Below are 14293 nucleotides of genomic sequence, written 5' to 3' on the forward strand. Positions count from 1 at the left end.
CAACACAATTTCCCTAAAACAATTTCTTAACAATGTGCTAAGGATAGCACAAGAGACAAAGACATCGAAAGTAATGAATAGGAGTAACGATGACATAAAAGTATCTTCGAAGTACCAAGAATCTCTAAAAGTAAGAATGACGTTTTCCGTTTCAACAACCAAAGCACATAGGCACAACGGCACAAATGCACGTAATATAACAAAAATGTTATATACCTAAACATAATAGCTGACATTGAAATGCCGAGCATTTAGAAGTCAAGAATGACATCTCGCGTAATATAACTCAAACGTTATATACATAACCATAATAGATGACATAGAAATGCCGAGAATTCTAGAACACGTAATGTAACTCAAACGTTATATCAATAAAGACAAATTATGACATAGAAATGTCGAAAATTTCAGAAGTCAAGAATGACACCCCCTCGGTTTCACTAACCGAGGCGTTCCTATAAAAGATGAACTCGCATGAGTCGGAGAATACGTTTAAATCAGAATGGGAGTTCCTCCCGGATTCAGAACATAATAGAAATGTATGTATGATAACAATATACATACCAACACGACACAAATAATCACATATAATAATATATAATAGGCCGGGCTGTAGACTAGACTCACTAATGCACCCTATTGACCCGGGTAACGACATCAATGCAGCCTAATTCCCTACAACCTGAGCTCTGATACCAACTGTGACGACTCCGTCAAAACACTTAACGGCTCTGTCACTTGGTCCCACGGCTTGATCGAAAATCTATATGAATTTAATAAAACAACCTTGCATTCTTTATTTAAAAATGATTTCCTATAAAGGAAATCTACTAAAATGTATAAGTTTAGAAAAACTATACAATAATACTTTAACCAAAAGTTGACCAAAATAAAGTCAACAAACAACCACTTTTTAATGTAACAAAATAGAATGCAAGTTAATGTTTAACAAAAGCTGCCATCATAAATATGCAGACTCTCTAAGCACAGCGGAAGCAATCAATCATGAACCTGAGAATAAAACATGCGAGTAACTGTCAACAAAAATATTGAGTGAATTATAGGTTTAATATTGCAAACAATATTTAATTTAAACAATAAAAATTTATGTTTGAAAACATAAAAACTCCTTTTTGAACCACCAAATTATATGCTAGAAAACATATAATAAAACATTATTCCATTTTCCGTGAGCCACCTGGTAACCACTTAACCATTTATTTACCCTTGTCAAACACAATAAATAATATACACCGAACAAGTGTATCTACAACAAAATACGAAGTACTAAACATTCCGATTATAAATTGCTAGCGCGACTAGCTCGAAATGGGGTTGTCAAACCCGATAGATCTATCCATAGGATTCGCGTTCACCAGTAGAAACCAGTGATTACAGTTACCAGACTAGGGAATATTTTTGTTCAACTCACAATGAATAATTTAAACCAACTTCCACTTGTGTCCAATACGTAAAAATATAATACATGTATTCTCATCCCAAAAGATTTAAATAGAAAAATGGGACTATAACTCACCTTAATAGCAACCGAAGTAACCACACAATTATGCGAACAGCAAATGAAGTAAAGTGATCATGAATGATCACAACGCCGACCTATAAATAAAGCAGGTCGATATAAATAACTAACTTAGGTCAAGTCTTAGTATGATAGCTATTGTACATGTTGCAAGTAGACATAGAACAACACTCAACATGCATCGGTTTGATCGGAACAGCGTACGGACACACACTTTCTATTTTTAGAAAGTTTCTATTTTTAGCAGGTTTCCATTTTTGGAAAGTTTTCTATTTTTGGAAAGTTTCTATTTTTGGAAAGTTTCTATTTTTGGAAAGTTTCCAAATTTAGAAAGTTCTATTTTTAGAAAGTTTTGAAGTTAGGAAAGTTTCCTTATTTAGAAAGTCAACAGAAGTCAACTGAAAGTCAAAGTCAACCGAAAGTCAACTCAAAAGTCAACCTTGGTCAAACATAGTCAACATTAATTTTAAAAGTGTAAAGTATAATAATAACATAAGTTATAATGTTAGTTAAAGTTAAATATGTATAATTATGTCATAACATAAGTTTAATTAAATAAAAATGAATTATTAAAGTTAAGATAAGTTTAAATGATATAATTAATATAACATAAGTATTTAATTAATTAATTAAATATTAGTCATAATATAAGTATTATTAATTAAAAATAAATTTTAAATCATATCATAAGTATTATTAATTAATAATGAATTATTAATCATTTCATAAGTTTCTAATTAAAATTATTAAATCATAAGTATTTAATAATTAGATCATAATTAAATAATAATTAAGTCTTATAATAATTAAATAATTATTTAATCTTTATTATAAGTCTTAAAATAATATTCTCATAAAATAAATTTAATACTTATCATAAGTATTTTTCATTAATAATAAAAGTATTATTAATCATAAGTTTAATTAAAATGTTAATTAAATCATAAGTAATAATTAAATGATATAATAAATATATATCATAAGTCTTAAATGATAATAATTACTTCTTATATCATAAGTAATTAATCAATAATGAAAATCATTATTTTTATCATAAGTTTTAATATTTAACCATAAGTTTTAATTCAAAAGTTCATCGGGTCATAACTTGAGCCCCGGGAATCAGTTTTCGGCGAGCCTTATATATATCTTCGCCTAACCAACCCACCCGACACGTTAGTGTGCTCAAGAACATCCCAAGAACAGTCACCAAGTCGTGACTTACAGCTCTTAATCAGTTTGTACCTTTAATCCGCTCAAAAACGTATTTTAGTCATAACGGGTGATCCGTGGCTCGGATTTCGATGACTCGAACATGAAAGTTCATCCCATCATCAATCCTAACACACTAGTACACCCTAAAGACTCCAGAAATGGTCACAAAATCGGACCATAACTGAACCAATTCGTTTTTACAATTTAATCTTAACAAAACACCATTTTAATCATATCTAGAGCTCCGGGAATCGAAACGACATGAATCCGGAGTCTAAAATTAATGTCTTGATGAGAGGAACTCATCTAGATACTTTAATTTCACTTTTATATCAGTTACACAACCAGAAATGAACGAATAAGCTGCTGTTCCAAATTAATCAAACCGAAAACATGTATATTCGAGCAATTCTACGCATACAATCATCAATACAACAATACACAAGTGCTATGCTATCATAATAACATCAAAATACAGTAAAATATATGAGAAATTAAAAGGCTAGGGTTAGGGTTTATACCCTAATCAAGAATCAAGTAATAAGAACGCGTAGAGATCGTTGTGTAGAATCCGAATATGTGAAAAGCCCTTTGATCCAAGCTATAATTGATGATTAATTGATGGTGATGATGGTGATAAAAATGGCGGCCAAGAAAGAAAAAAAAAGAAAGAGAGTATTAGAGAGAATTTAGGTTTAGGGAAAAAAATAATAATAAGTGAAATATGAAATTGAAATGGAAAATTGGAAAAATGAAAAATGGGGAGGGGGGGTCCCATTTGGCCGAAATTTTGAGGGGGTGGGCCCCTTTGTGGCCCAACTTTGATAAAATGACTAATTTCTTGTGGCCCGAACGCCCGATCGAAGCCCGAAACGCGAAAACGCTACTACGCGATTGATTTTTCGAAGAGATAATAAATACGCGACGAATAAAATATATAAACACTGTGTATAATCATATGACATCAAAATATCATATTTAAAATAATTAGGACTTAAAAATTCCAAAAGTTCGACCGTTGGTTTGAAGACCGAAAAGATTCGCCGGATAGAAATCCGCGACACGTAGAAACGTACAATTAAAGATATGAATACAAATATTCATATAACACATAATAATTAATATATTATTACAAAAATAATAATATAGGTCATAGAAATGACGTGGCACGAAAAATAATTAACGGTCGTTAAATAATTAACGGCAAAAGATAACGGAAAAAGTAGGGTCGTTACACTTCGTCCTCTTCTGATTTGGCACATGAGCATATGCCACACTTCCGAACACTCTTAGTGTGAGATGCTAGGCTTCCTTCCACTCCAAGCTTCAATGGGCATTTTGTTCTTGACGCTTCTAGTGGGCGAGCGATTTGCAAGATAGATCACACAGTCCACTGCCTCAGCCCAAAACTCCTTAGGCATCCTTTTGCTTTTTAACATACTCCGGGCCATATCAAGAATGGTCCTATTCTTTCTTTCCGCAACACCATTTTGCTGAGGTGAATGTGGAAGAGTTAAAGGACGTCGTAAGCCATTGTTGTCGCAAAATTCCTTGAATTCCTTAGATGTGAACTCTCCTCCACGATCGGATCTCATCGCCTTTATGGTGAGACCACTTTGATTCTCCACAAAAACTTTAAACTTCTTGAACATTCCAAAAGCTTCCGACTTTTCTTTTAGAAAATAGACCCATGTCTTTCGACTAAAATCATCAATGAATAGAAGAAAATATCTATTTTTACCAAAATACGGTGGGCTTATGGGTCCACACACATCCGTGTGAATAAGTTCTAGAGGTTTCTTAGCTCTACTAGAAGCTTCTGTTGGAAAACTGTTTCGGAAGTGCTTTCCTAGAAGGCATCCCTCACATATTTGATCCGGATGATTAATTGGAGGCAAACCCCTCACCATTCCTTTACTTGATAATAATTTTAAGCCTCCAAAATTTAAGTGCCCGAATCTCATGTGCCAAAGCCAAGAATTATCTTTGAAACATGCTTTTAAACATCTTGGAATATCATGTTGAATATTTAGCAAGAACATCCTATTCGTTGACATTGACACCTTAGCAATCAAACCTCCTTTTTGATCTCTCGGATAAAGACTACGATTTATCATGTGAATATCATAGCCTTTCTCTAAGAGTTGTCCAATACTCAGTATATTTGTCTTCATATTGGGAACATAATACACGTTAGAGATAAATTGATGCCTTTCATTTTTCAAGCGGATGAGGATCTTACCTTTGCCTTTAACCTGGATTTTTGAGGAATCTCCGAAGGTGATATTTCCACTTATTACCTTGTCTAACTGGACAAACATGCTTTTGTCACCACACATATGGTTGCTTGCACCCGTGTCAAGATACCACAAATTCGATTCTCCGTTGTCATCACCTTTGCATGCTAGTAACAAAGTGTTTTTCACGGCTTCGTTATCTTCTTGTGCAAAATTTACTCTTGCTTGTACGTAATTGTTTGACTTCTCGCATTCCAAAGCATAGTGGCCAAATTTATGACAATTATAACATTTGGTTTGAGAATTGTCATACCTTGGCCTTCTACTTGTGTAGCCTCTCCCGCGACCTCTTGTCGGGTGAAAATCTTGACTTCTTTCTTCATTTTTGTAAGAACTATAACCTCCACATTTGATATATCCTTGCCCTCGTCCTCGACCACGTACTTGACCACGACCTCGTTGACTCGGTTGGTGAGTCTTTTCACTGCTCTCTTCCTTGAAAGACAGTTTTGCTTGTAAAGTTTGCTCCAAAGGCTCCTTATTTTTCTTATTGAACCTCTCTTCATGGGCTTGTAGTGAACCCATGAGTTCATCGATAGTCATTGATTCTAGATCTTTAGATTCTTCAATGGCTACGACTATATAGTCGAATTTTGAATCTAATGATCTAAGAATTTTCTCAATGACCCTCACATCACTTAAAGTTTCGCCATTCCTCTTTAATTGATTGACAACCGCCAAGACTCTTGTAAAATAATCAGAAATTGATTCTGAGTCTTTCTTATTTAAGGATTCGAACTCACCTCGTAGTGTTTGTAGTCGAACCTTTTTCACCTTTTCAACTCCCTTGTGAGAATTCTCCAAGATCTCCCATGCTTTCTTGGCGGTGGTTGCACTTGCAGTTTTCTCAAAAGCTCCATCATCTACACTTTGTTGGATGATGGAAAGAGCCTTTTGATCGTTGGTCTTCAATAGCTTTTTCTCCTTGCTGAGAGAACTTTTTTCTGTAGGTTCCTCATAGCCTTCCTCCACAATCTCTCATAGGTCTTGTCCACCTAGGAATGTCTTCATTTGGATGCTCCATCGATCATAGTTATCCTTTGTGAGGCGAGGAAACGTGATGACATTGTTGGCCATCATCTTGTCGAACCAAGCTCTGATACCAATTTGTTGGAAATAGGAGGCTAGGTATATTATTTGAGGAAGAGATGATTGATGATTTAGATGTTTGATTAATCTAGAAAGCTTTGTTTATTACTTGATTTGCTTGATTACAAATGAGGGGTAAAGCCCTCTATTTATACTACTCAATGGAGTAGTCTAGATCACTCCATCATCTACTACTATCTAGATATTTTCTAGTATTTCTAGACCTAGATATTTTATAAGATCATTCTACACATTTGACTACTAGATTTTACAAGAAGTTTCTATACAATGGACTACAATCTTGATCCATAATACTTGAATACTTGCGAGCCCAAATTCAAGACATATAGCCCAAATCAAGTTTAGCTTCCAACAGACCTCCCATTATAATCTCATCCAGGATGGTATGTACCTGCAAGGTTAATCAAACATAAGGCGGTATTCAGAGTATAAGAACATAGTATGAACTAACACCTATCAAGAACAACCCCAATTATCATTCTCAAGGTGGTACGAACAGAGGATAAGAGATTTAACCTTGTTGAAATTGAAGACGATATCAAGCTCGCACGCATTAGTGAAACACTTGTCCAATGTCTCCACAAATACTGAAAGTTATTAGATCATATACTAGGAACATTACACCGCCTGATATATCCAAGTTATCAAGTAAAACCAAATTATAATATTGAGACTTTGAGATATACCTTGCATAACATCTAGAATGGCAAGCTCATTTTCAGAATCATCAAAGATGACAATAAAGTATAGTGTAGCAAAAGTCTTGTATACAAGTCGGGTATCCTGCAGAAAGATTGACCCATATTTTTTTTACTAAAGTTTCTAGTAAACATTAAAGAACATGAAAATGGTAAGTTACATGTGTAGAACAGACCCACAAATGCCAGTATTTAAATATGTATAACCATAAAGTAAAATAAGCAAAAGAAGTATCTACAACTACAAGAGACGCATGTGGTAGACTTCATTTGTAGACCTACTTGTGCCCTTAGCAGTTTAGTAACTATATTGCAAAGAATGAGGGCTCATAACGTTTTACTATAAACATAAATCTCTCTTTTCATAGTATCAATTTATTTATTTATTATTTGAGTTTAATAGAAGTGAGTTACACGTTTTAAGATTATTTTATCAGACAATGATCAAACATCATATTACAGATTACTAAACCTGACTGCCTAAAAGTAAAATTCTAACGAGTAGATGAAATGATCAAAACCGGTAAATGCTTTTATATCTAACTATATTGCAAAGAATGAGGGCTCATAACGTTTTACTATAAACATAAATCTCTCTTTTCATAGTATCAATTTATTTATTTATTATTTGAGTTTAATAGAAGTGAGTTACACGTTTTAAGATTATTTTATCAGACAATGATCAAACATCATATTACAGATTACTAAACCTGACTGCCTAAAAGTAAAATTCTAACGAGTAGATGAAATGATCAACACCGGTAAATGCTTTTATATCTACTAGTAATTCACTGCTCTTAGCCTAAATCAAGGGTAGGCCCCAACAATCCTTCCCCTCAAACCGAAGACCACATCACCGAGCCTCCCCTTCAACGATACTCCCGCCATCTCAGGCCACCATCGTCCACCACATCGGGCTATAGCCTAGCTCTGATGCCATTTGTAAGATCGCATAGCCCAAACACAATGTCCTGCAATATAAGCCAAGAGTCCATCCTTTTCTAAAAACAATTGGTATTAGAGGGACTTCCCCTTAAACTTATATACATACATTTGTTTTTATCTCCCTCCTATGTGGGATATGTTTGCACCCCAACAGTTCATATGTTGCATTACTTGAACAAAACATTTTATAACAAAATTACCAAAAGAAGCACAACATACCGGACCAAAAGTCGATTCTACTTGAACAAAAGTGCTCACATTCTCCGATCTACTGCATAAAACTGTATTCAAAATATCGAAAAGTTTAACCTCAATGATAAAGTCATAGAGGTCAACCATCTATCCACAAATTCAGTAAAACAACAATCCACTAGGTGCACATTGCACAAAGTATACTGATAAATGAAATTTAACTTCATAATTACAACTATCAACCCTTGAACCAGACAGGTAAAAAAAACAGCAGCTAGGGTTTTAAAAATCACAAGACAGATTATACAGAGCATGATACTGCAACATACGAGCAATCATAATCGTTTTAGCAAAAACACGAAATAAAATCGGCCATTCAGCTAGATCATCATATTTTCCAATTCATAGCTCAAACAACACGACAAATGATAATGATTAATGAGCAGAAAGTTGAAAAGTAAATTTAACCTCCGTAGATGTTCCGGATGAGTTCATGTTGTTTCTCCACTGGCTAATTTTTCATTTCACATCACAATCAGTGATTAAGCAATTGGTAGGTAAATAATGACTACAAAATTTACAATTTACGGAGATCGGAGAGAATAAGGCAACCTGATAATCGTAAAATTTGACGAGGCGAGGATTGCTTTGATCGTTGATTATAATAACCGCTCGTATCATCGCAGGTGATTGCCGTTAGTTCACTTTCCGACTATATATATATATATATGTAGCGTAGCTCTATTTTGGAACGGATACCAAGTAAAAAAAAACTGTTATCATGGGGTCGGATTTGAGCGGCCCTAGGTAATTCAAGACTCGAACCCAGTTAAAAAATCATGTCTCAAGTTCGAACTTATACCCGTCGGGTTCTTGGATTTTTTTACGAGTAAACGGAGATCCCCATTTATTTACCAACTCTGGAGTTACCGTTTTTCTCACGGATATCGAATATCCCCGTTATTAGCTAATCTCATTCACCATCCATCTATTTCAATTTTTTTTATAACGCTATTAAATTGAACACTAAAGCTAAATAAATATATATAGAACTTGCGGGCATGACTCAACGGTTTCCCCATGTACTTTCATTACAACAAAAGTGCTATTTCTACACGCTTTTTTCTTCACGCTTGTCTCAAGCGTGTACTTTTTTCTAACTTCTTTTACGCTTTTGATTGTGATTAAAATTTTAAAAGATTTTCATTGTGTACTAACAAATCTTCACACTTGTAAGCGAATATAAATATTTACACGATAAAAAATGTGAATAAGATGAAAGTGAGGTACACATTTAAAAATGTGAGGTTTCTAAGGATAGCTAAACACACTAAAAAACGTGTAGTTTTGCTAAAAGATTGAAGAAAACACTAGAAAGAATGGGGTTTTAAAGATATTATAGCATTATTATTGTTAGTTATCTAATTTAATATCAATTCTGATCTGATTCGTATCTAATTAACATATTTTAACATATGTATAATTATATATATATATATATATATATATATATATATATATATATATATATATATATATATATATATATATATATATATATAAATATATAAATATAAATACTAAATTAGATGTAAATAAAATTCAATAGCCACATGTTGACTACTCATGGAGTCCAACAAACAGATCAATCAAGTTCTAATATCTCGAACCACGAATTGGCTAAATTAGGTTTAACGATATTCCTAATCCATAGCGTTCGTCAAATTGTTCGTCAATAAATTCGTTCGTGATGCTTTGAAGCAGATAGGGCTCGTCAAATCATTCGTCAGTTCAAGTGCTTCGTTTAAAATCGGATGATACGAGCAGGTAGACTCATTATTTCGTTTTAAGATCTGTTCATATGCTCGATTATGTTCATTTTGTTCGGTTAATTCATTTATTTACGGTTTCGATGTTAATTGATGCTGTTTGATTGAGTAATTTGTGCAATTTTCCGATTAAATGTTAGGGTTACAAAGTCAATTCTTCTTAATTTTTATGTGGAATTCTTCATACATATGTGTAATTTAGGCTCATGTGTTGTTTGTTGACTCAGATCAGGCTACATATAGGCTTTGAGGCTATGTGTTTAGTTATTATGGAATTGTATCTTTAAGTGTTTAAGCTAACACAATATTATTTATGCACTAATGAATCAGAAACTTCAAGCAGTGTGTATGAATTGAACTAATCATTCTCTATGTTAAAAGTCTTATTATGCGTATATTTAGATGATTAGTGCAAGTATTAGGGCATCAAGAGAGAATTGGAAAGGATATGGCCAGAAGGATCACTGATTTATGTAGTATGTTTGTTTTCGTATGTTAGTGGCCGGAAGGATCATTGATATCAACTAAATCGTTTGACACCAAATGCAAGAGTGAGTCACAGTTTTGATTTTTATTTTAATTTCATCTTGAAAGCTACTATGTTGTTGTTTAGTAATCGAATTACTCTGTATTATGTTTCATCTGCTTGTACAGTTGTACCGGATGGTTATGTGACCACTGATCTTTCAACAACGACAGTGAAAGATGCAAAGATAAATATCAAGTTTAAAAAAGATAAGTCTGCTATCGTTCATGTTGGTCTTGGAAAGGTATAACTACTTAATTCTCCTTCGAATTATGTTCATGTTGCGGGTGAGTAATGATTTTTTTAAATATATGAATCAGGTAAGTTTTACAAAAAAGGCTTTATGTGAAAATGTGGGTGTTTTTGTTAATTCCCTTTTGCTTGCAAAGCCTGCAGGACTAAAGAAAAGTAAGTAGCTTTCATTCATTTTCTGCTTTTTTATATATATATTTTTATTCTCATTAATTTTTATTTTTTCACTTCTCATAATACTTTTGTATTGTTGTGTAGGTTCAAAGTATGCTGGATACGTAACCACATTTCACATCTGCAGCACAGTACAATTTTGTTTAGCATTTTTTTATCAAAGATTTTGGTTAATAACGTTGAAGTAAGCTTAAATAATTAATGTTTGCAGACGGGCCTGTCTTACTCTGTTTCGATCCAGTCGTTCTCCATAGCCAGCTGATCGTTACACAATACTGCAAATGAGATGACCATGAAATCGACTAAAAACTTGTCGGTGTATTTGGCGAATTCTAACCTTTATACACTAGCGGTTCTTCTGTAGGTAATTTTTATCAAGCTTACAAAAAATCAATTTTAAATATCAGTGCTTGGTATATAAATTTGAGATAACAACAAATTTTAATACTAAATAACAACAAATTTTGTATACACTAATTCTAAAGTGTCCTGATAAGATTTAGACATGTGGGTTGATCAATGTGAGCGATAAATAGGTAATTATCTTCAAGTTAATGCGTAAACTTTATCTTATGATTCTATTAACTCAACATATATGTACTTGTTTGACACGGGTTTTCTAGCAACTACTGCCCTTACAGTGGAGCATCTTTTCAAGACTTCAATGTTTGGTTCCAACTTTCGACCAATATAATAGTGATTTTGTGTAGAAAGGTAGCGAAATGAAGGTTCAGGTGTGTAAACTCTTTTATTGCTCATTTATTGTCTTAGTGAAGATGATTATGTAAACTCTTTTATTGCTCATTTATTGTCTTAGTGAAGATGATTATGTATATTTAATCATATGCATGTTCATCTTGTAGCCAGTTTTAGGTTTCTACTATTGGATGTGTTTTATGAAGCATGAAGAAACGGCAGTGCCTATTGGCATGTGCAAGTTTTACTTATATCACTTCTATTAGTAGTATGATCTCTTTATAAAGTTTTTAGAAAATACATGAAAGATTGTTGGACTGGATTTAGTTTTTTATGCAACAGATATTCATTTTGATCCCAACACCTACCTAACTAGCCATTGTTAAAGTATCTTGATGAATTTTCATTTTGGAAAGCTAATGAATTTTTATTAATATCTTGATGAATTTGATCTCGTCATTTTGCTAATCCTTGCATAATTTGCAGATGTAAAAGTCGAAGATTAAGGGGCTATTAAAGATGGATATCAGAACAGATACCAAAACGGTTTCTCAATAGCTCATTTGTCTATCTTAGATGTTACTCCGTATTAGACTTGTAACAACATGCACTTTAACTTTACTTTGTAATAGATAGTCTTAATGAATGTGATCCATGTTCTTGTTTCTAAGCAGTAGTATGTATTGGCTAGTTGTATATAATGAAAGATAGTATTATATAAATGTACTCATATATATATATATATATATATATATATATATATATATATATATATATATATATATATATATATATATATATATATATATATATATATATATATATATATATATATATATATTATGAAAACTAAAAGTATTAAAATGAGGAAAGCCATAATTTGTTCACGTTTTTTAGCATGAACTACAAGTAATTTTTCAAACGCTTTTAAATGTGGAATTTTAAATTAAAACTTCACGCTTTAGAATGTATGAGATTGAAATGATTGGAACACACTCTTATGCGTGAGCATTCTAAGGCATATCTTAACCTGTTTAACCGTGAAGATTTGAGCAAATTTTCCACACTACTAAACGCCACTAATTAAGAAAATTTTGCTACGTTCATATTCTACACGGTTTATAGAAGCGTGTAGAACAAATAAGCACACACTTTTAAAAGTAACTAACTGATTGAATAAGCGTGCAGATTTGCATAATTTGTTGTAGTGTTTGTATCATGAGATAGGGAGAGATCATGAGTTCGATCTTTAGGGATGACATGATTTTCTTTAAAACAATTGAACACCAATAATGGTGGTATATATTGACCCTATAAGGAGGTTTTACCGGATTCGTACACGGACCTCTACCCAGGATCACTGCCCGAATGAATGTGTTCCCGGTTACCGTCGATCGGGTTCGGGTTTCCGCCCGAAAGTGTGTGATACGTACAAATAATGAGGTTCGTTGAAATAAATGATATGCCAAAAATATCGTCGTCCAAAAAAAAATAGATATATATAATTATTGAAAAATAGTAAAATATCACATTGTAGCTTATATTATTATTACTAAATTTTACTATTGTTATGAATGAAATTGATATCCCCTTCGAGTCGGGTATACGGGTATATGGGCCGGGTATATAGCCGAGGTATGCGGGATTTTATGTCTAAACCTATACCTATACCCGAACAAGGACAAAAATTGTAAAACCATTTCATACCCCTGCCCAAGACCCGAATACCTGGACCTGCACCCGGCTCAAAAGTGTCGGGTTTCGGATTTACCCATCGAGTACGGGTCTTTTTGCCATCCTACTCTATCTAGCAGTTTAATCTTGTTTTTTTAACTTGTAAACTTCATTCATTTCATAAATTTTTACAAGCTTACGAGAAAAATAAGTTACTTAATAGATTATAAAAATAAGTTATCATCTTATAAAATGAGAAATCACATTTAGGTGTTTGTTGTGTGATCAAAATGCAGATTTTACTGAACATTTGTTCTTTAAATGCAGCTTCTCTAATAAGTGTGGGAGATTATGAAAGGTAAACTATTGTTTAAAGGTTTACCAAATAGTCTAAGGGATATAGTTGAGGTTATGTCAAAATACCCAGAGAAAAATCAGATTTGAAGTATTATTACAAGGTTTGTTATTGCTGTTGCAGTGTACTTTGTCTGGTGTGAAAGGAAACGATGTTTTTTTTTTTTTTAATATATATAATAGTACAAAAAGATCCGGTGAAACAACATTGCACAGATCATGACGATCTGAAAATACTTGGTCACAAACGACCAAACTCATTGACACTCGCTCAGTTCGTTATAAACAGTATGAACGATAACATTGAAATACCGAGCGAGCACTATTGAAATTCCAACTGAAAATGCAAACAACCAATCCACCAAACCTAAAGCATGAAACATATACATAACCCTGACTTCGTATCCGACCCTGCAACTTCACTTCTCAGAAACCCCAAATTCAAATCATTCACTGGGCAACCCAAGAACACCTAAACCGAGGCCTATTTTCCGAAGTCAACCAAGTCAACTACGCCGACAACAACACCAAGCCCACTAAAGATTCGACGAAGGGATAAATGGAATGAATGAACCAAACGAGTAGCAACCGACCTACAACCAAAGCAGGTTCAAACCGTAAAGAAACCATGCCATTTTCACCAGATTTTCTAGGACATTTACAACCCCGCAACCTCCAGTCACCTTTTAGCGGCAAACAGCCACCACTAGTACCAACACTAGCAGCAACCATCAACCACCAAATGCAGCCACCTACAACTACTAGGTACCACCAGCGACCGCTAGCAACCA

The 14293-nt window shown here is 33.4% G+C and overlaps 1 protein-coding gene across 1 annotated transcript; it reads right to left on the reverse strand.

The window, feature by feature from the left end:
* Positions 1-6243: 6243 nt before the first annotated feature.
* Positions 6244-8739, reverse strand: LOC139886269 (AP-3 complex subunit sigma-like). Its single transcript, XM_071870038.1, has 6 exons — positions 8610-8739; positions 8466-8508; positions 8025-8086; positions 6849-6945; positions 6679-6749; positions 6244-6553 (listed from the first exon to the last, which is right to left on the reverse strand). The coding sequence occupies exons 1-6, from the start codon at positions 8676-8678 to the stop codon at positions 6479-6481; spliced, it is 417 nt and encodes a 138-aa protein (XP_071726139.1). The 5' UTR covers positions 8679-8739; the 3' UTR covers positions 6244-6478.
* Between the last annotated feature and the right edge of the window lie 5554 nt (positions 8740-14293).

Source organism: Rutidosis leptorrhynchoides, chromosome 1 (genome assembly GCF_046630445.1).
Source record: "Rutidosis leptorrhynchoides isolate AG116_Rl617_1_P2 chromosome 1, CSIRO_AGI_Rlap_v1, whole genome shotgun sequence".
In the NCBI taxonomy this organism is placed as follows: domain Eukaryota; kingdom Viridiplantae; phylum Streptophyta; class Magnoliopsida; order Asterales; family Asteraceae; genus Rutidosis; species Rutidosis leptorrhynchoides.

Excerpts from the sequence above, each read along its gene's own strand:
- LOC139886269 (XM_071870038.1), bottom strand. The coding sequence starts at position 8,678 with ATGATACGAGCGGTTATTATAATCAACGATCAAAGCAATCCTCGCCTC. Across the intron at positions 8,509-8,609 it reads TCAAATTTTACGATTATCAG|CCAGTGGAGAAACAACATGA; the intron begins GTTGCCTTATTC and ends ATGAAAAATTAG. Across the intron at positions 6,750-6,848 it reads CATTCTAGATGTTATGCAAG|TATTTGTGGAGACATTGGAC; the intron begins GTATATCTCAAA and ends AATAACTTTCAG.